At 37.8% G+C, this 22,904-nt stretch overlaps 1 protein-coding gene across 3 annotated transcripts in view; it reads right to left on the bottom strand.

Moving 5' to 3' along the window:
- Positions 1-2,406: 2,406 nt before the first annotated feature.
- CADM2 (cell adhesion molecule 2) overlaps positions 2,407-22,904 on the bottom strand; it is a 573,509-nt gene continuing 553,011 nt past the window's right edge. For all 3 annotated transcript variants that reach the window (XM_053969852.1, XM_053969854.1, XM_053969853.1), the window contains 2 exons: positions 11,662-11,787; positions 2,407-10,115 (listed from right to left, as the gene is read on the bottom strand). In XM_053969852.1, the coding sequence (XP_053825827.1) occupies positions 9,997-10,115; positions 11,662-11,787 (245 nt within the window). In that variant the 3' untranslated portion in view covers positions 2,407-9,996. The remainder of the gene's footprint in view (positions 10,116-11,661; positions 11,788-22,904) is intronic.

Raw genomic sequence — 22,904 nt, 5'->3', positions numbered from 1 at the left:
GGCTAAAGCCTTGATACAGGACTAAAAGCCCTTGCAGATGATATTATTTTCTTTTCTGTTGCTTGCACTTTCTGTCCAACCTTATCTGTCAAGGTTAAAAATTTTATTTTCTTCTCTCTTCTTTTTTTTTTTTTGTCTTTAGTAAATTCCCACCTGTCTCACAGTTCAATCAATTCAAAGTTCTTGAAGCACTGCTTGCTTGCCAGGTATGGCATCAGCATTTGAGATGTTTCTTGCTGTTCAGTGGCTTTGCGAATCTCCTGGTTGGATCAGTTTCTTTTTGCACCTCTAGCCATGAATACAGGCTGACTAGAAAAGCCACAGGCTCCCCCTTTGGTCCTACTGCTAGAGAGACACAAACCTGTCTCCCATGTTCCTGGCATGAGCAGTTTTCCTCCTCTCTCTGCTCCCTCTCCCCTCCACCCAGCTGGCACGGCCCGGAGGATGCCCTCCCCCTCAACACTCCAAGCAGGGATGGTTGCTATCCTCACCAGCTGACATCAGTGCTAATTTCCTGTAAGTTGCCCCAGAATAAAGGAGAGGCCTCTTTCTAAAAAATCTTTCCGGCTTGCTTAAAAACACTCTCTTGTCTTCTTTTCTTCCTGTGTGCAGCTTGCAGAATCAATAAGGCCCCAACTCTTAGCCCTGAGCAGCAGAGAAGCTATTGCTGCAAACTCAGCAGGAGGAAGAGCTAGGGCAAGCAAGGAGCCCAGAGATAATCAAAAGTGCCCTCCCATGGCTCAGGATGTTGCCAAGTGCTTGGAGCAGGACCAGAAGGCAACACACTATGACTCTTTGTCAAGCAAGGAATCATCTTCATTATCCCCACTTAATTATCGCTGAATTTCACTAATTGCACTTACCTTTACCTTATACTTACCAAAGGGGCTGGGCCAAGTGCTCCTCTGTAACATTACTTTTGAAAAACTCTGTATCTCCTTATGCAGGTGCCTGATGACTGTTAAAAGGGAAAGGAGCCCCTCTTACACATCAGTGTTTAATGTGTATAGTGCCATGACAGGCTGGTACAGAGACTCTGCACTCAATGAAATTATTCTCAGTATTCAGTGTAATTTCAGGCAGTCTTTATCGTTTAAAAGAAAGCCTGTTTGTTTTCCCTTTTGAAAGGAGACAAACAAACAAAACCACACAAAACTCTAAACTAAGAATCAATCAAACCAAACACAAACCAAATCAAACCAAAAACCCCCAGAAAAAGGGACTCCCATTGTTTTTTACAACAAAAAGTGGGAAAGAGGGCTGGGATTTTGTTGGCTGTTGATGAAAAAAAAATCTTTTAGCAGCATTTACAGATTTAGGACTCTTTTTAAGGGGACCATGTGAGGGACATACCAGGATGGAGTGATAACTGTAAGAATCTGCTCTCAATCAGGGAAAGGCAGAGAGCAAAATTTACCTCTGGGTAAATTTTTGTCTGGTGACAGAAACCAGGACAGTACTAAAATTACAGCTTCAATGCAGAAAACTTAATCCAGGGGTGAGTTGCATCTTTTGCTGGATTGTGTCATTTTTTGGATTGTGTCATTCTGCTTGGGTACACTGTAGACTTCCAGCATGCTTTGCCCTAAAAATCATGGGCATGTGACTAAGGAAAAAGCAAAAATCTGTATTGCTGCTATATTTAAAAGGCTTCTTATTACATTTTAAAAATCGGTGAAGAGGACATATTTTGTTTTAGTGCAATAAAGCAATAAAGATATAAACAAATCCACTGAATCCAACAGGACTCTACATGTGTCAAATGTGTGTTTAGTTCAGGTCACAGGAAAACTGAGATGTGCAAGAGCACTGCAAATCCTCTGCACAGGGGTACCAATCTGGGACTGGTTTCTTTTTCATCAACACAGACACACTCAGAATTTCCTCTTCCCTCTGACATTTGTCCCTCTCCCTTTGAGACTGGTGGCCGTCTTGCCCTTTGCAACATCAGCTGAAACATGGTAAGTGGTGCATGAAAACCTTGCATGAATTCCATAGCTCCTTCAAGAGGGCTATTCCACCATTTAAGTCCCACAGGTTTAAATGCTTTTCATCACTTGACCTCTTCACAAGGATGAATTTCCCCTACAGTGAGGATGGCATCCGACAGTTGTTACTTTGTCAGTCAGAAGAAACTATAAAGCAATACACAATAAATAGTATATAAACATCAAATCAAAGAATAGAATTTGTAATTCTGCCTCACAGATTATTTCCTTGGATCACTGTTTAAAATCTCAGAATTAATATTTCAAGAAGAATATGATTGATTGCAACAATTCTACTGGAAACAGCAAAATCTTCTCAGTGAACAGTCTGTGTGTACAGCCACTGGTCTAAATCAACTCCACTGCCAAACTGGCAAGAACCAGGTAACATATAAAATGAATAGACAATTCAGAAATGTCCAACAGATAACTAAAATTGAAATTTTATTTTTTTTTCAATAATATTCATCAGACAATTTTCTGACAAGACTTTTCTGAAAGATGAAGTGCAAATGGGAACCCTGTAAGAATGTTTAGAAGAATTGTACATGACATTTTTAAGCGCCACCAAGTACACATTGAATACTTTGTAAGTATATAGGCATAGCAACATGCAAGTGTCATGTACCCAACATTACAATATGCATTTTGTCTGTTTAAAGTTATTAATGAGGAAATAAAATGAAATTGATGTGTCTCATCATCAGTGCAATATGTTTAATTCCCATGGATTTTTTTTTTTTTTACAGGTTAGTGGTTGTATTTCTGAACCATTCAAATATATCCTTCTCAGGGCCACAAATTGCCAGTGTTAAGAGCAAAGTACACCAGAGCTCCTAGGAGAATACACTTACACTGACCATGAATAGATGAAGTTGTTATAGTCCTTTCACAAATTATGCCTTATTATTTATTCTAGGAAACTTCCTGGTGAACTGAAGGGGTTTTGTAGTTATAAAATATCTAGGCTGAAAGTAAAGGATGCACAAGGATTGCTTTATAATTCTTTTGAAAAAGAGCTAAATAGCAACTCAAACATGTGCATTAAGGACTTGAGCCTTGTTCTTTTGAGATCAATAGGCGTACTGTACTCAATTTTGATGGAAGCAGGACATATATGAATCCAGTAATCCATGATTTCCCTCTCTTGGCTCACTGTTTTGGCAGAAGCAGATGACTGTAGGTTATATTTGCATATTTCTATGAAAGCTATATAGGGGTATAAGCAAATCTGCATTCACTTAAAAAGGACAACATGTGCAACTGCATATTTACTAACATTAATCAATATGCATAGAAAGAAGAGAAAGAGGAAATGATAAAGAAATCAGCCCAGCAATTAAAGACTATCCTCCTCTTTATAATCAACATAAAGAGTTGATGATCATCCTTACAATCTTATTTACAAGCTATTACTTTAAACTCCCTCCCTTTACACCTATTATAAAAACCCTTCAATATATCATTTTAGAACAAGACTGAGAAAATTATTACGTTTAGAAGAAAGTAGCATTGGTGATTTTCAGCACTATGCATAAGGGCAGGCTAAGGCTGTCTGCAGTTTGTGCTGAAACATGACACCAGAGCTCACACATGAAACACTGCTGGCTTGACCCTGAACACAGGGAAAGTGCTAAAGTGCTGACCCCAACAGGCTTGGCTTTGCACCTGAAATCTTAAAAAAGGGAAGAAACAAAAACCCTTGAACTTTTCTTTAATAGTAGCACAGACTGCTCCTTTTAGAAGAGAGACTTTTCCTTCCTCCTTTCCAATTAGACCGCTGCTTTTAGCCCAGCAGAGAATAAATGACTTAAGACACAGAATGCGGAGGGCAGACCTGCAGTAAACACAGAAGCCATGAAATTTTTTTTTTTTTTTAATTTTTTTTTCCCCATCTACTGCAAGGCTCTGGAAGCGCCTAGAACTGCACACTCATTCAAATTGGCTTCACACCTTCTGTCTGGTTGTGAGTACATTAAACATTGCTGAAGAAAATGAACACAGCTTGGCAACAGCATGATTCCTAGATGCTGGAAGAATTCTCTTAAGGGCTGCTGGAAGCGCACGAGGCTTAGAGCATCCTGAGGATGTGGAGTGAAACAGAAGTGTGCTGTTCAACCATGTTTGTACCCTTATTTTCTCCTGAGTTAAAAGAAGTGCAGAGTGCTGGGTAAGATTCCTCGATAGCAAGAAGGAACTGTGCTAGCTTCTCTTAATGCCAGGTAAAAAGTTTTCATGTGTTTTAGAGGCCTTAGGTCCACCCTGAAAAACCGTGTAGGAAGTCCTACTCTCAAAAGAGTTTCTACTCTGTTCTGTTGACATCAAAGGCTTCTCTATTAATTTAATTTTCTCCTGCTGTTTGCAATAGTCCTTCTCTGCTCCCCATGCATTGAGTGTTTTTAATGTAAACATGCCCTGGCAATATTATGTTTAAATAAGTGAGAGACAAATCAGGATCTATCAACAGTATTGATATTGCATATTTAATTCAAAAGCTTGCATGTGCTTTTTAAAGTTTCTCTTCATACGTGAATGTCTTACTTGGAAGAATTGTGTTGCAGTTGGATTGTGAATCATTATCTAGAGCTGACTAAATATTGATGTGTTATAGCAGTTTATTTTTAAGCTGTTTGGGATGAATCCCCAGCCAGAGTAAATTGGCCCACATTTAAGGCAATAGAGTGAAGCTGATTTATACCAGCTGAGGCTGTGTCCTTATGCCCTGTTAAAAAGTTAAAACTATACCAAAATCAATAACAACAGGGCAAGAATTATGAACCCAGAAAATATTTTTACCTATTTTTAACAGAAAAAAAATTAATAATACAGTGATTTCATTTCAAGACTAAAGCAAAGATTCAATAGTATTTAAAATGTATACAAATATCTCATAGCTAGTATTTAGACTAAGAGGTAGATGTCATATTCTAGGAATAGTATAGTGTGGAATGATGCTAGTGGCAGTTGCTAAATACATTTATTTGCCTGTTACACAGGACACAAAGGAGGGTGATAGCAATGGTAACCACAAGAAGGCTTACAAAAAAATTCTTGTCTTCTTTTGCTATTCTATGTTATCTATCTTTTGGTGCATTTCTTCTGGAAGGGCATGATGGAAAAGTGTCAAGAAGGAAAAAGATTTACAATACAAAACTTCACGCTTACAAAAACATTGGTTTTATAATTTAGGGCATCCTCTGTACTGTAACGTAAGCATTTTGTACTTAAAATTTAAGATTACCTGGCATTACTGAGCAAGTAGTGGAAATTCCAGGTGAGATGATTCAGCAAAATAGGGGTCAGAAGAATGCAGCTCTCTCTCTCTCTTTCCCTGTTGTTCTTGCTAAAAATACCAGGGCATATGGCAGCATATTTCAGCATCCTAACATACTAGGCTCCCTTGAGGACAGAAAAAAAGATGAAACTCGTGCTGTTGAGCCAGCAATAAGATTACAGAACAGTGTTGCCAGAAACTCAGAGTGCTGGCAGCAAAGCCATTAGAGGAGTCTGTCTTACTTTGCCAAAAGGTGTTTCAGTGGTATTTAATGGTGCTCCAAGAAATGGAAAGCAAAGCTGGTGAGAATGAGGAGCGGTATTTCTTATAAATTAGTTGTCATTGCAAGTAGAGGAATTACACATATTGCATTAGGATATCCACTGCTTGTAGATGTACCTTCCACTTTTCCCTTGTGACTGTTGGGGGTCACCCCTTGCTTGAAATAATCAAAATGCATATTATAATTACATGGTTTTCCAATATCCATACACAGCAAGTACAAGATACTTACATGTAAGTACACTGTATTTACCTATATTTTTGCATAGTTTTTAGTGTGTACTTTGTGCCACTTAATAAAAAGCATTACTCATCATTTTTGTTGTTGCTGTTTTTCTTTATTAGACAGCTTGTTCAATTAAAGTTGGAGTAGCTGGGATTTTTGGTATGTTCATCACAGATTACCAGTCCCTAGGAGTGTAGAGATTAGACATTTGGAGGAGTCTGGGTAAGCCATGGGGGGAAGCCGCAGTGTGAACATGAAAGTTTTAAATCATCTCCTTAATTAAGAAACGCAATATCAGATTTAATGATGCTAATTTAATAAACTTACCTTTAATTGGAACGGAATTCTAAAGGTAAGAAGTCCGTTTTCCTTTTGGTAACACTTTACAATAAGTGGCACTAAATTACACTAGAACTGCTATGTTACAGGGAATTACATGTAACTACACTGTAACTGTTGAAAGAGCTACTGTACATGTGCGTACACGGTAACTTCAGTGCTGTTACAATCATGAATTACATAATTACAGATGATTCTGTCCTTTCTTTTCATTGAAATAGCTATATATATATATTTATATATATATTATGCTGCAATGAAAACACACAAGATGTTAACTTTCATGTCTCACTGAGAAAAGTTGGTTTTCTTCATGTGTTCCTTTAGAGAGGGAGTCTCAGTGCAAGACGAACCATCCTTAAGTAACGTGGAAACTTTTTGAGGTGTTCTAGCTTAAACTCTGAGCCTCAAGTTAAACATCAGGTTCCTTAAACTGTCTCTTGGTTTGTCAGATGACACTAAAAGAGTGGGATGATGCACCCCTTGTCTTCTGATGCACCGCTTTCTTGTACAAATCATGAGAATGTTCTTGAAGCATTAAAATAAAACAACAAAAAAGAATAAAGTCTACATCAAAAAGTTTAAAAATAATCAGCAATCGACACTGTAAACAGTACACTGGCAGAAACTAGCTACCTGGTCTGGAGAAAACTACTCTGCAAGTGAGTGAGGGAGAGGATGTCACATACATTTTAGTGAAGGTGGTTCCCATTCAGAGCCTCCATTTTACACGCTCGCTGGGTGCCTCACACCATCATAAAAACTTTTTTTTTTTTTTTTTTTTCAGAATGGGAACTCGAGCAAAAGGAATGAACAACTGACTTTTAGCCTAGTTAATGTCATTAGTGTTGAGCCATGATTCTGCTGACAGAAAAGAGAGATGCCTCTCTACACCCAGTGTAGTAATTTGAACCCGTGAAGACCAGACAGGCCTGCAAAGTGCTATCCAGGTAGAACGCTCTGCGTGGGGCTTTTCACACCTGCTGTGCACAGCTGCAAGGGACATCACCAGGTGCAAGACAATGGAAGATCAAATGGGTTAAAAATGAGAAAATATGAGCAGTTTTAATTGCAAGCCAATGCAAAAAAAAAAAAAAAAAAAAAAAAAAAACCCAAAACCAAACAAACCTGTCTTAACTGTACAGTTTATATATCTGTTTTTTTTTGCCAAGTTGAAATGCTGTTTGTATGCCACTGGAGAATATGGTTTGAAATGGTTACCACAAGGCCAATCCTGTTTTTGAAGGCCCTACCTGACCTTGGCTGGGTAATGGTTCAAGTAACAACCCTACTATTCAAGCGAGCTGGAGTTAGGAAGGATGAAGAAAGGTGTAAACACCACTCTGGTGGGGAATTCCACTGGAGCAAATAAGGACCTCATCCAGGGAAGCACTTCATTTTTAAGCATATGAACAGTGCCTTATACTCCAAGGGAACTCCTCTGATGCCTGAAGCTGACTATGTGCTAAAATCTTTGTTGAACTGGGCCCCAGGTCCTGAAATAAAACTTTGATACTGTACTATAGCTAATGTAACTTACTGCTGTGACAAGAACCCATATTTTTGGTATTAAACTGAATGACTTCCTTTGCCAGCCTTTTACATGTTTATGTTTTGAAAGACATGAATATCTTGTAAACCTATACTAGTTTTCAATGTGTCTAGTAGCACCTACCTGGTTCTCTCAAACTACCATATTATATTAACATATTATTGCATTTTTCCACAGATGGGTATGGAGTGAACTGTAAAAACAAGCATGCAATCACATCAATGCAGACTTATTTCTTTAAAATGTCATACTGTATATGATTTATTATGTTAACACTCAACCACATCATATTATTTATGTCTGTATATTTTGAAAAAAAGTGCTGCTTTGATTGACGTCACCCTTTTTTCTTAGAAATTAACAAGATAAATGCTTCAACAAAAACAATTAAAATACTCTAATATTGTCCTTAAAAGGTTTATATTCTTCTGATAAATAATCTGTCACAGCACCTTTATCTTCCATTTTGCCATATCACATGATGTCGTATTCCAAATTCTCCCTTCCCCACACAAAAATAAAATCCCAGGAGAAAGTCCTTTACAGCAGACCATCATGCTTGTATGCTTCACAAATACATCAACCAGAGATAAATATTTCTTTTGTCAAAGGTGCAAAACACAGGAGCAAAGCGAGCTCCAACTAGACTTAACTTGCGTTCTCCAGTGTAGAATTATTTCCAAGACCTGTTATGGCAACCTTTTCTTTTCATTGGAAGAGGAAATAAGCCAATGGGCTTACAGTGTTTTGTTGTCATATTTAAGAGCATGTGATTTTTCAGCTGTCAATTACACCAAAAAAAAAAAAAAAAAATCAGAAATAATCCAAACAGAGACCTTCACTGTGGAGCTAAAAGCATGGCAGGAATTCTCTATCATTCACGGTGACATAAGTTTGTACCTCACAAAATGCATAGACAGGAATTTAATATAAAGAATTAGTCCATTTACTGTATACACAAAACATATATCTTTTGTTTTAACACTTCTATTTTTTCTTTTTTTTTCTTTTTTTTTTTTTTTAATTTTTTTTTTTTTTTTTGGCAAACCAACATAGAGAAGCAGCTCTGGAACTGCCAAATTAAAATTGAGAATTTTAGCAACTCAATAGTACTTTTTAAGGATAGTAATCAAATGTGGTTGTAATTTAAAACCTGAGGCTGTGCACTGGTTGTTAGCTTAAAACTACCTTTCCATATAACATTGTGCTTCCATTGTATAACAAAGAAAATAACAAGAACTAGAAAAGTTTGCTGCTGAACAGTGCTAGGACATACAGACAAAAAAAAATACTAACACATGTTATCTACTCAGAATATTGATTTTGAGTCATATCTAAAGGGATATAATGGACATTAGAAAATGCTTGCCTGTGACTGACTTAGCTACTGCCAAAAAAGTTGAATATGTATCAAATAATGTTTAATTGAATTTATTATATGCACTATATACAGATACTAAAATGCCTTGCAATTGTGCCCCATGAACACATCAAATTTGAGTAGGCAGGTGAGTTCATGTTTAGCAAATAAATTATAAAAACATAAATTACTCAGGAAGTTCTCTATTCTTTGTGATCCCAAAAGCCAGTAAAAGGGCAGGACAAATTGTTTCAAAAGAAGCTCTATTACCTAACTTTGCAGAATCTGTATAGCTATTCAGCATGTTTTCACCACTGAAACATGGCACTGTTGTCAAGGTACCATTTAAATCATAACAAAACAAAGCAAAAACCCCAAAAAATTCACTGGACTGATCATTTTTTCCTACCAAATCCAAACATATAGGAAACTATACTAAACAGATTTCAATTTGTGTTTCCCAGGGCGCGTGTTTCAAAAACAAGTTGCTTTTTGAATTATAGATAGACAGGTATAAAAGATTCTTTGTAAACCTCTAATCTTAGACTTAACATTTTCTGTAAGTAAACTAGGACCTTACCTAATAGTACTTGTTATGAATTTTGTTCTATGACATACTAGTAGGGACATGATAAAAGAAAACTGGAAAAGAAAGCTGCATAACACTTAAATATGTAGAAAACTTGGATTAAGATGATGATTAACATTGTTAAGGCTGTATATTCAAGCACTGTATGTTAAGAGAGCAGTGGATATGATTTTTAGGCAATAAGAAATGTCCTGTTTTATGCATGATACTGTAATTATAGAATGATGATATCAACAGCTGATTGTTGGCATAAACTGGCTACTTATAGCAGGTATGCGAGTTAATAAAGATAGCAGAAGATGGCAGAAATGAATTCTGAGAAATGATAGCCAGTTTTCTCCAGCAGTCAGCCTGATAAGTAAAACCCCAAGATTCTAGCTCTGCATCTAAATGAAATACTCTTTTTTCTCCTCTGCATTGACTTGGCTGCCTTCTGCATTGATAATGGCTGTGTCGGCATCAGGTGCATCTTCAGCTCCTTTTGCTTCATTTGTTAAATATGTTCCTGTAGGAATCAGTAAAGAGAAAAGAAAAGGAGAAAGATTAGGGTTTTTTATTTTACAATGCATTATAGGAAGTACATTTCAAACAACGTACTCCAATTTTTTAATGAATGAAAAATATTTTTAGACTGTTTTAAGTATGCATCATAAAGGTGTGCTCAACTTTCTAATTTGCTTAAGAAATATTTACACTGATACTTATATTGGTAAAGGCGTATATACAAATTCTAGTATATCCACAACAAATTAAGGAACTATTTTAATAAAACTCTACTTTATCTAACTGCAGTAATATGCAATATATTTTTCAATTATAGAAAAAGTGATAAAATCTTGGTTATTTCATGAAATAATTATCCATCAAAACCAAAGCAATTTTGAAGACTTAGAGATTCATAAAAGTGCTTTTTTCTCTTTAATGGTCACTGATCATTTGTATTTCTGTTTTTTCTTTATCATATCTATGCTTTATTTTTACAGAATTGTATCATAGTAGGTTCCAAGAATTACAAAATTGAGGCAGTTTTACTAACTGAACCAACTCATTATATTATCACAGCTATTTTTAAAAGAAGAAATGTGTACAATAGTCAAATTTCCCTTTGTGAAAGCCATTATTTACGCTGGCATAAGATGTACAACAGTTCATTCAGGAAAGTGAAACAAAAGAGACACACTTTCACTGGCTTGTTAAAAAAGAAATTCTGATTTTCTCTCAAGTAGTACAATCAAATTGTAAATGTTTTTTATCAATTTACATTTGCTAGGTATATGTTTATCCTATCTAAAATGGGAGTTACTGAATTAATACAAACACTCGTCCTCTCTTTTATTTTAATTTTTTTTTTTTTTTGAGGGGTGTGCAAAGGGAATCAGCTGAATTTTAGCAATAGGCCTACAAGCTGTACAGAGGTTAAATCTCAAGGCATGATTTTGGAACTAACTAGGTCAAAATCAAATCATAGAGAAGTCAGAAGTCTGTGTTACTCCATTCCTGTTATCTTTAGTGGCAGAGGGGACTGAAAATGAAGGGACCAGAATTATTAAGGTAAAACCACAGAATAAAGTAAAGCTAGCCCCACAAATGAACCCCTTATTCCAGCAGGATCATTGATAAACTGATTTGAAACTCACTACTGGATTCTAATATTACCTTTTAAACATATACTTGAAATATTCTGGTTCACCCAATGCATATATTTTCTGCTGAACTGATATGGTAGTTAAAACTATGAGAACATGATGAGAACATGTAATCAAGTATCAGGAGTTAAGGTCCAAAACCAAGGGGCAATCTTACCCCTTGGTCTCCCTAAATCACTGACTTATAAGATGACCTTGGGCATGCACTAACTCCATGTCCTTTGCCTTGGCCAGCCCACTGGAAAACTGGTAAAAATTCCCAGGGACTTCACTTGCGACTGGACTGAGAACTGTTTTTTGTTCAAATCATTTAGCACGGGGGGGAAGGCAAAGGGGAATGGCACTCCCAGGTGAAATCACACCTTGCTTCCGAGAGTGATTGAACTTCCACTAAATGTGTCCTACCTTTATGTCTTGCCAGGTATCGGCCAAGGAGAATTATAGAACATAGTGTTACAAAGACAACTACAGCCACTATTCCTCCTATAAGAGCGTGATCAGGTCCGGTCTGTCCAGCCAAAGCATTTGGATCTAGAGGGAGAGATAAAAAAGCAAAAGTGGTCCTACACAGAGAAAAAGAAAAAATGACAGGAAAATTCACAATACCAAGTTTTATACTGATCATCCTGAAAATAGGGCATTTCCCTCTTTAATATTCAGCACCGTTATTCCCACTTTTACTCCCAGTATCTTATCAACAGCACAGTGCTGCTTGTATTCCCAGATTGTTAAAACCCTGAGGACATCACAGTTATGAAAAATATTACCCTATTCTTCTTTGGCAGAGGTTATTAAATGAAAAAGGTTTCTAGCTTTGTCCTCATCATTTTACAACTGAAAACCTGGCCATAGCTATTTATAGAAGGAAAAACAAGGAAGTGAGAATTGGGGATTGGATAGCATCAGCAGAATAGTGTCTGCATAATACATAATTTATAGAATTGATTCTCAGTGGGGAACCCTTATATGCTCTCTTCCTCTCATTCCTACCCTCTTGCACCAGAAATAAAAAGGCAGATAAAGTGCAGCCGTGCCAAGTTCCTCTGCACATGGCTGAGTCTGCATGGATTTGGTTAGATAAACATATCAGGCAACCTGAAACTCAGCATTCAGACTCAAGCATCGGTTTGTGAATTTACTACAAATGCTTGATTAACACCCAGTGTGTGATATCTGTTACACTGAGCTGTAATAGATATCACAGAATCACAGAGTCAGCTGGGGTAGAAAGGACTTTTGAGATCATCAAGCCCAGCCAATGAAGTAACATCACCTTGTCAACCAGTCCATGACACTGAGTGCCACATCCAGTCGCTTCTTAAACTCCTCCAGGGATGGTGACTCCACCACCTCCCTGGCCAGCCCATCCCAATGCCCAATCACTCTTTCTGTGAAGAACTTCTTCCCAGTGTCCAACTTAAACTTCCTCTGGCACAGCTTGCACTTTGGTGCTGTTAGACCTCATGCTGTTGTATTCAGCCCATCGATCCAGCCTGTCCAGGTCCCTCTGCAGTGCCCTCCTACCCTCCAACAGATCAACACTCCCCCACAACTTGGAGTCATCCGCACATTTGCTAATGGCAGAGTGAATCAGCAGGTTCCTTTTTCCAGCTCAAAGCACTGGGAATACAGATTCAAGCATTCTGTGCTGGTCATTTGCCTGTTCTGTTGCCCGATATGTCACAAATGTTGCAAAGAGACAATCACGGGAAATGGCACTACTTTGGGGTGAGTAATTCTTCAGAGCTTTTAACAACGAACCAGTAACCTGTGACTGTTGACTCAACAGATAAATGCAGAAGGTAAAATTTTAATCTGAGGATCATGACATGGTTCCTATTATAATGAAAATGCCTCTGCTATGAAGTAATAGTAATTCTCTGAAGATGTTATTAGTATGTACTGTATGCTGCAATCATTCCACTCTCACTGCTTCAAGGGCATTTCCCTTGTAGGAGCTGTTTATATTCTTCAAATAGTTTGCTAACAACTTCTTTGCTTTGTAAAAGGGAAAGGCAGGAAAATATTTACACATAAAAGAGGGCAAATCTGTGAAGATGACAGAAAGGCCTCTGATAATGCTGAGGAGGTGTGATTCCATAATACCATGATTACATTCTGCTGCCCAGGATTGCTTTATGGCAGTAAGATGTATGGATACATCTGGTATGGGAGTCTCATGAGTTGTAACAAGGCTAAGTGCCAGTGCTGCACTGGAGGCAGGGCAAATCCTGATCTCAGTCCAGGCTGGGGGATGAACAGATCCAGAGCAGTCTGGCTGAGAAGGATTTAGGGGTGCTGGTGGGTGAGCTGGCCTTGTGCTCTTGCAGCCCAGAAAGCCAAATGTGTCCTGGGCTGCATCCAAAGCACCATGGGCAGCAGTCAAGAGAAGGGATTCTGCCCCTCTGAACCACTTTTCTGAGACCCCATCTGGAGAACTGCATCCAGTTCTGGGGTTCCCAGCACAGGAAGGACGTGGACCTGCTGGAGTGAATCCAGAGGAGGCCACCAAGTTGATGTGAGGGATGGAGCACCTCTCCTATGAGAAAAGGCTGAGAGCACTGGGATTGTTCAGCCTGGAGAAGACATGGCCTTCGGGTGCCCTAGTTGTGGCCTTCCAGTACCTGAAGGGAGCCTACAAGAAAGATGGAGAGACACTATTTACAAGGGTTTGTAATGTCAGGACAAAGGGAAATAGCTTCAAACTAAGAGTAGATTTAGAGTAGATTTTGGAAGAAATTTTTCACGGAGGGGGCTGGAACAGGTTGCCCAGAGAAGGTGTGGCTGCCCCATCCCTGGAAGTGTTCAAGACCAGGATGGATGGAGCTATGAGCAACCTGGTCTAGTGGAAGGTGTCCCTGCCCATGGAACTAGATGGTCTTTAAGGTCCCTTCCAACTCAAGCCATTTTATGATTCCAAGATCTACAAACACATGTATATAAATATAATGTTCCATAGATGAAATAAAAGAATCTTATTTTCCCTTCCTTTTTCAAACTGTGAAGCATTCTGCAACTACATTTTTAGGCTTGCTGGAGCACAGAGTGGTGTTGCTACTGGTACAGATTCAGTTCTGCTCTTAACAATCACTGGACTCATCAGGCAGGACTTTGTCACTTATTGCTGGCTTTCCGAGCTCCCACACCTTTCTCTTCTGGCTGCAGCGATGACTTTGGGAAAGCTGGTCATAGCACTTCTGTGGATATGATGGCAAATAATAGGTATTTGGCCTCAAAAGAGCTAGAAACACCTTATCTCCTGCATCCTCTTCCCCCTCCACATCCTCCTGGCATTGTGCTGCTGGTGGTGACACCACAATGAGTATACATCACCAGTCCAGCGGGACATAGGTTCCATTTTGGTCATTAAATCTGACCCCAAATCCTGTGCACCAGCAGGCTCACAGGGGAAAGCAAGAGTGCTGAAGCATTGCCTTCCCAAAGCAAGAGCTTGGAGCATTCAGCCTTCCTCCCCCTTGCCTTGCAGGGGCTTCGTATTCCGGGCAGGGCAAGGAGGAGGTGGCTGCTTGCTTGAGAAGATGGAAGGTGACAGCTTGCTGCAGGAATGTCAGCCTGCTTGAGCCATCTAGAAAATTCCTCCTTTAGTGGTGCCTGTGGCAATGTTGAGTAAAGCTCCCATTTGGACTCTGAGGACCACCCATGTCCCCAGGCCCCGTGTGTGACCTGCAGGAGATGCTCTTTGGCAGCACTGGGACAGGAGCAGCATGAATGTGTTTTCCCACAAAAAAACTGGCTCCTGCTGGTATGCTGCCAGTAACACTGAAGAACAGAAGGAGATCTTTTAAGGGATAATATACTTCCTGATGCAGAGCATAATCTAGAGAAGGGTTAGCACAGAACTTTATCTACAGGCATTTTTGCAAAGCTGATTGAAGCTCACAGCCTTAGCTCAATACCCAGACTTACAACGCATGTCCTTTGTGAGCTGTAATAAACATTACAGATAAAAATCCTTACAATACACTGAGATAAATACATCTCTGTGTTTTTATCCTCTGGTGTTTCCGACTCAGAGTGACTCACTCCTCCTCTGACATACCTGCTGTGACTACAGGAAGTGACCCAAAGCCAGCCTAAACACAAGGTTTCCACCTATTAGTCTGGATGAATGAGATTATAATACTGCCATAGGCTGAATTTTTTTAACATTAAAATTAATGTAGGTATTCATTGGAGTGCAAAAGTAGCAGCATATTTTTTGCTCTAATTTCAACCTTGCTATCAAAGCCAGATTTGATTGGTTGGTATTGCTAGAGAAGTTTGTCCAGGAAAAAACCCAAAAACTTATACATAACCTATTACTATTATATTACCAGTGAACAAATCCTTTGTTAAAAAGGAAAAATTCCTTTGTTAAAAAGGAAAAATAAAAAAAGGAAAGGAAAGAGAGAAAGCAAAAGATGGAAGCAAAGGAAATAAAGAAAGATTCTTAAAAGTGGCCAACATTTTCTTGGGAAACAAACCTTTTTTTCCATCTCAAAATGAAAATCTGCGCAACATAAACAATATTCTGAACAGGAAGCACACCTCATGAATAGTCTCCTCATAGAAAAATAATGCTAGCATTAAATATGAACATGCTCTGCATTATGCATACAGAGTAATGCGCTGTACTTCTGCCTTTCATGAAATGACCTAAGCCCCATGAGTGAATTATAGATCTGGGGTTTTCTATCCTGGTATAAATAATTACTGTTTCAAAATGTGCCCGAGCAGTATCTGAAAGATAGAAATACAGGGATTTGGAAACGATGCTTTTTTGTATTTTAGGTATTTATACAGTGAGCATGCATAATCATTCAAGTGCTCTGGGCACAAGTCTTAGCAACTGCCAATAAAGTTCCTGAAACCACTGACCAAAATGTAGAATACTACTCAGATTATTTTTAGATTCACATTTAAAGCTTCATGGACTTCACCAAGTAAATCCTACCCTGCCATACACACAACTCCAGCAAATGAAATCTTAGGAATGCAACTGTGCAATAAATACTTATAATTAAGCTATTTCCTTTAAAAAAAATTAGATTACACTGTTACTCTTTTAATACATACTGGTTTTTAGTGCATGAGCACAGGCTGCTACAGTAGCCATGACCTGAAACAGTGGAATTACAATTTTGCAATCAGACTAGATCTTCAGAGATCAGTTCTTCTTTCTGCTTATTTTGTCCTTTGATGAAACTAAGAAAATCTTATAAAAACATAATGACACAAACCCTCACAATTCTCTTTTATTTGCTCTTTTTTTTTTTTCCCCTAAATTTAGAAAGCTTCTTCAAAATACTGATTGCCAATGCTGTGAAAATTTACCCATTTTCAGCTTTTGGGGTTTCCCTGTTACTGCTTTTTCACAAACTGTGAATACACTTAAATAACACACACTTAAATTAAATAACACTCTTAAAATTACTAAGAGGGAAAAAAAAAGCTTTATTTTTTAAGAGATGAAACACATCAGATAAACCTTAGACCTAATAAATAAGTAGATATGCACTTTTTATGACCTGCTGACAAAGTTTCAGTGTAGAATATTTTAATATGAATTCATATTTTAGTTAAGCAGAGAAATTTTGGAATAGTTTTTCATGCTTTTGCATAAAGTGTATGTTAATTATTCACCTAATTTCAGTTTCTTCATGCATAAGTTTCCTTCTTATTTATGCAGAGTTGACTTGACTGAGCAGGCTGCAGGAAAGGGTCAGATAACTCTTTCCTGAGCAAAGGCAAAACAAGCACATTTGTGAATGCTGAAATGGCAAATTTGGGGGAATATGTGCTCAAGTAGCCCTCTCTTTTGCAGAACTTTATCAATATGCATTTTTGGCTCATATGCTGATATTTAAAAAAAATCACTCTGATCATGAGATGACCTAGGTTTTGAGGCATCCAAAATAATAATTTGTTTTGACCATTTCTATTATACAAAAAATTGGAAATATCCTAATTTGCTGTGGAGCTTAAATAGCATTCACAAAGTGAAGAGTTATTAAGCATATGTACTATTAATAAATTACTGTTCCTTAAGGGTGGGAAAAGAAAGGGCTGTCCCATTTCTCACAAAAGTACTGAAACCACCAGCCTACAGTCACTTTTACTGATTTCATGAATAATCAAATGGTGTTGCAAAGTAGAATTGCTCCAATAAGGGATCCTGTGGCATGGCTCTGTGTTACAATTTACATGGCAGAAAAATCTCTTCAAATGAGTCCTGATTCTTTTGTATTCAGGGACTTGTTGTAACCCTCAGTACAACTCACCAATATTTCATACTTTTGCAAAAGGTTTTGTTTTAAGGGCATTGCTCAAATCAGATCAGTAAAGCAATGTGCATTTTATGGTGGGAAAACCCAAAAAATACAAAAATTAAATGAATGGCTCTGTCTTATTTGAAAGGCTGTTGAAACAGTGCAGGTGAGTGTGAAAATGAATGGTGGGAGACTGTGAAGATTTCTGGAGAAAATCTAGCAAGGACCCTCAAATAATGAAATATCTAAACCTGCACTGCTTTGAAGTGTCCTAACCAGCAGAGACCAAACTGCAACAACTATAGGGGGAGAGTAGTTGCCCTGATTTTTAGAAGTGTTAAGTTTTCTTTTATAGTTCTTTTGAAAGTTTTAAAGTTCTTATAAAACTTCAGCCTTCTGATAATGTTTACATATTTCTACTGGAGTTCTCACGCACTGTTCATGCAAATAATGATTGTTTTCCATTCTTCTTTGTGGGAGGAGAGAATTGATAGACTGTTGGTTTGACCAATGTGGTTGGAGAGGTGATAATTCCATCCTCCAATCCACAGTCACCTCTGGAATTCTATAAATACCAGATATTTGAATAAAACTTTCTCTTTTTTCTCTTTTGAACTTACCAAGCTTCTGTGTACTCATTTCGTGTCCAATAGCAACACTGAAGTCCATCAGTGAATGTAAATTACATTAGAAATATTCCCCAGTGAATTTTTGTCTTCATATCAGCTTAATTTCCCAAGGAGACAAAAGCTTGTGTGATTATTCTCTTTCACTCTGTTCAAATTACTTATGAACCGTGGTTCCATTACAACAAGTTTTAAGAGACAGTAAAGAACTTAAGAGTCTTGTTTTCTTATAACTAACCTGAGAGGATGGGTTGCAGCAGGGGCTCAGAGCTTATTAGATACCAGACAATGTGTAGGAAGGATGCCTTTATAAAAGCCCTAATAGAGACAAAAGCTTCTATGAAAATCTCTGCCCAAGAATCAATTTTTCATTAGAGGTTTCTCTCCATTGCAAATACTTTGGTGTCCAGTGGCACAGATCCTGTTTGAAGTTTTCACATGGCTAGGTGGCATTTATAACCTCTGAGCCCGTGCCTCCTCACCTTTTTCTCCTTTCCCCAAAGCCCACCCTTCGTGCTTCTCTTCCTTCTTGTTTCAGCTCACACTGCAGTATTTCCATAATTCAGTTAAAAAGCCACGAGGCACAATCTTATGGAAACCAGAGAAGATTTCTTTGTGCAGCTTATGGTACAAGCCTGGGTTCTGAAATGTATTCACACTAATGTCATTGCTAAGATTTAGCCATATGGTTCATAAAATATTTAATTGTCCCACCAATGCAAGTCTGGGGGGAAAAAAAAAGCAAAACTTTAAAAAAAAAATCAAAACAATCAAGCTAAAAAACCCCACAAACCAAAAACCTCGAAACAAAAACCTCAAAACAGAACCTCAAAGATCTGGTTTTACATCAGTAGGAAAAAAGACTAAAGTGGGAATTGTACCACGTTATGGATAGAAGGTTAGAATGAAGTGATAGCTGACAAGGTATTTGCCTTAGGAAAAGTGGCAGAAGTGCTGTCTGTGATAAATGCTGTGATAAAATGGTAAGTTAGAATTTACCCATTTTAGCATCTTAATTTGGGCACCCCAGAGTTCAATTTCTCTTGCATGGCCTGGAAGGCTGAAAGAGGTGTTTTTAATCTCTTTTTGTAATATACTACTAACCACTAAAGTACATGTATGCCAAACTTGTGAAACTATTGTTAAGAGGGAAAAGAAACTTTCTTCACCTTCATTTAAATTGCAAAGAGTAAGTGCCCAAAGGGGCTGGTTGTGAAATTTGTTGAAAATGCGTTTTGTTATTAACCAATTCCGAACTTAAAATATGTGACAAGCTTCTTTATCCTTCAGTGCCTGAAGCAAAGAAGAACAAAACAGTGCACTAATATACAGCACATATAAACTGCTATTTTAATAGTAGAACATCATCAACTATAGCAAAGACAGGCAGAAAAAATACTTCTAAACCTTCAAAAGAATTGATAGTCTTTTCTTGCCATGCTACTGCAGTAGCACATTTGGCCCATTTTGCATCTAAGTGTTCTTTTTTTTTTTTTTTTCCACAGTACTGAATTTTATATACATTCCTATTAAGAAGAGCCTACATCCCAGAAAGATAAAAGTCCCACACTAATATTTCAGCAGCTGAAACCACAGCTCCTTTTGAAGAGCTCCTGTTGTTCTCATGAAGCCAAGACTTCTTTCAGTGGAGAGAAAAATGCAAATGTCTCCTGATATGTAATTATGAGTAGGTAGCCCTTGCCAAAGTGAATAAAAGCATTACCCATACCTGTTTATTTTGTAAATGTATTTTATTTTAATGCTTAGAAGAGAGCTGTATACCTACAACACTAAGACAAAAAGTTTAACAATATTTTTCAGGGTCCTTAGAGCCTTGTTCCATATTTTGTGCTTGTGTCATTGACACATTTCTTTTTAAGATTTTTTTCCCTTTATCTTCTCTTTTTCCTTAATACTGCTGTAAAAGCTTCAGTTTCCTGAAGGGAACAGTTCCCCTAATTAGAGCACATAAAAGACTTTTTATTATTGACAACATTATATTTTTGGCTGTCAATAAACTCATTAATTATTTTAGACTTTGTCTTAGGAAAAAAAGAACTGAAATCTGAAATATTTTGCCTTCCTCTTATTTTCTATAGAGGATAATTAAGTAAATTCTGGGTTTGAAGAAGTACTTGTCCATCCAGGTATAACTTTTGTAGGTTGTAAGGAAAGAGACAACTGGCACATATGACATGAACATTTCCCTGTTAAGTTGAATGAGTCAACTGTTCCAGAATTTTAATTTTCATTTTCTTGTGAAGTTCCAGAATGCTCAATGCCTTCATTACAGTAAAAAAAGATTGAACTTTGGAAACATCCACCTATTAGATACTTAAAAAAAAAGCACAAAAAAAAAAAAAAAAAAAAAAAAGCAAAAAAAAAAGCAAAAAAGACAAAGAACAAAGGAGAACCTATCTCTGCCTAGAAAAATGAGAATCATGTCTTCCTACTTTAGGAGAAAAAAACACATTTCAGAAGTGTCATCTTTCTTTTGATGACTTTCCATCAATTAATATAGGAAGATCCCTGCTCTTGGTTTTCTTTGTCAAGAAAGACCAGAGACCAGATGGAGTTAGTGTGCACACAGCTCCTTTTCCTGTCACCAGAAGTTAATTATTTATATGAATAATAAACCATTCTCTCATTAATACAGAAACTGGAGATGCCAGTTTCTTCTCCCTTTCTTTGGTCACTTCCCACAGACTTTGATTTGCTGGAGAAAGCATGACCAGGACGTGTGAACGTGGCACCTGTGCTCCGTAGAGCTGGCTGAGCGTGGGCATCTGCTGCTGGCTGCCACCACAGGGGCTGAGCCCAGCCTCAGATGGTCCCTGGCAGTCTTAGCATTCACATTTCAGGAGAAAGCAACTCATTATCACCATAATACACATTAGGCATTACAGGGAGATTGCTGAGAGAGTGATCATTCAAAGCACTAAAGGGATTGCTCAAAGCTTCCTCTGCTAACTGAAGGAAGCCCCAAAAGCTACAGCCCACCAGAAAGTGGCATAAATATTTCCACTGTGGCTTTTTTGCCACCTTGTTTTCCATGCTACCTGATACATGAACTCCCTCACTGATTGCTTCTCAGAGCTAATCAGTATCACTGCAGAGCTCAAATAATAAATACCACCACAAGAAAGCAGTGGGAGAATGACACACTTTCAGTCAAGAAATTGCATGAAACAAATGGATGGGGAGGATCAGGAGAGAAAAAGAGAGAGAGAGAGAGAGAGACAAAGCTGGTCCTGATGGCAGAAGCTGGGGAGGAGAAGTTTTGTCATCAGTAAGGCAGAGCCACACATGTAAATTTAGTTGACAACAGGTAAGGATGGGTAAAGATCAGAGAGGCAGCAACAGATTCACAGTTGTACAAGGTACATTGTACTGAATATGTTCATGAGAGCTTTAAAACCAAGAAGGGCAGATTTAATTTAATTGAAGAACAGCTCTAATTAAAACTTAGTTCTGTGGTGGAAGAAAACCTATTGTTCAAATGAATTCTTTGTGCTTGTCATACTAATTTTTTTCTTACCAAATCAGATTAGACTAATTATAAGCCTATAATGACATCAAAACACCCCAGTAAACCAGCCACTTACAGCCAGAATCTGACACCTTATTCAGGCTGAACAGCAATTTAATCTGTCATGGGACTACTCAGTATGAGTAACTGTAATAGTTTGGCAGTTAATAGTATATTTTATCTGTCAGTGTATCTCCAGATTAGCAATGCATACTTGTGGTTAGGGTAGTAAATGATCCAAAAGAGGATGTTGACTGATCCATCTCAGAAAGAGAGATGTGAGAGACATTAGCAGAGATAGCCTGCTGTAATGCACAGAGTAACAGGAATGAGAGGTAAATTATTGATAAGGTCAGCACTACTGTTAATATGTGAGGCATCTTCTATAGCTGCTCTAATTAGGGCACAAAATCTTATAAAATTCTTTGTGACAATGGCAACATCCATTTGTGAAGTTCCTGCCCAAGAGATAAATCTACCTTCAATTTGTTTGATTTTTTTCCTTGTGGTTTAATTGAATGCTATCCGTTCTTTATATGCCAACCCTGTACTAATGGAAACAACAATATTTTCCCCTGTTAATAATGACATGCTTGATGGAATTCAATATCTAAACCAAATTCTCCTCTGGGAACATTAAGCCTGTTGTTTTCAGATGCCTTTAAGTTAAATACCACCCAGCTATTAAGAGACTGTTTGCTCTTAAAGCCATCGATTGATAATGGGTTTGCTAAGAGTAACGTTGGTCTTTGCTTTCCTAAAGGCTTTCTGTATTCATAAAAAAATTAAGTCATGCAGTCTTTGGTTTATGGGCCTCTTTTTTTTTTTTTTTTTTTTTTAACTTGGCAACATGCATTAATTTCCAGCAGCATGATCTCCACTGTCAGCACCACTAGCTGTAACACACCCAGATTCTACCGAGGGGGTCACATCCCCACCACTCTGCAGCTGACAGATTCATTTCCTACCTTCTCCTGAGACAGCGACAAGGACCGAGAATCCAGAGGTCCACTGTAATTACTATGTATATTTCAGATTAAATAAATGTGATAAAAGCCTCCATCTGGCTGTTGATCAAATGTGCAGAGGCAGGCTGATTTTCAGTGACATATTACAATATGTCTCTTGTAACAGTCCCTAATGCCAGCCTGTAAATTACTCACATTTGGGATTACTTGACTACGGCAGACAGAAATATTACTCACTGTTAAAATGCTGCCTACT

This window comes from Vidua macroura, chromosome 2 (assembly GCF_024509145.1).
Source record: "Vidua macroura isolate BioBank_ID:100142 chromosome 2, ASM2450914v1, whole genome shotgun sequence".
Classification (NCBI taxonomy): Eukaryota; Metazoa; Chordata; class Aves; order Passeriformes; family Viduidae; genus Vidua; species Vidua macroura.
This window is presented reverse-complemented; position numbering and strand designations above follow the sequence as displayed.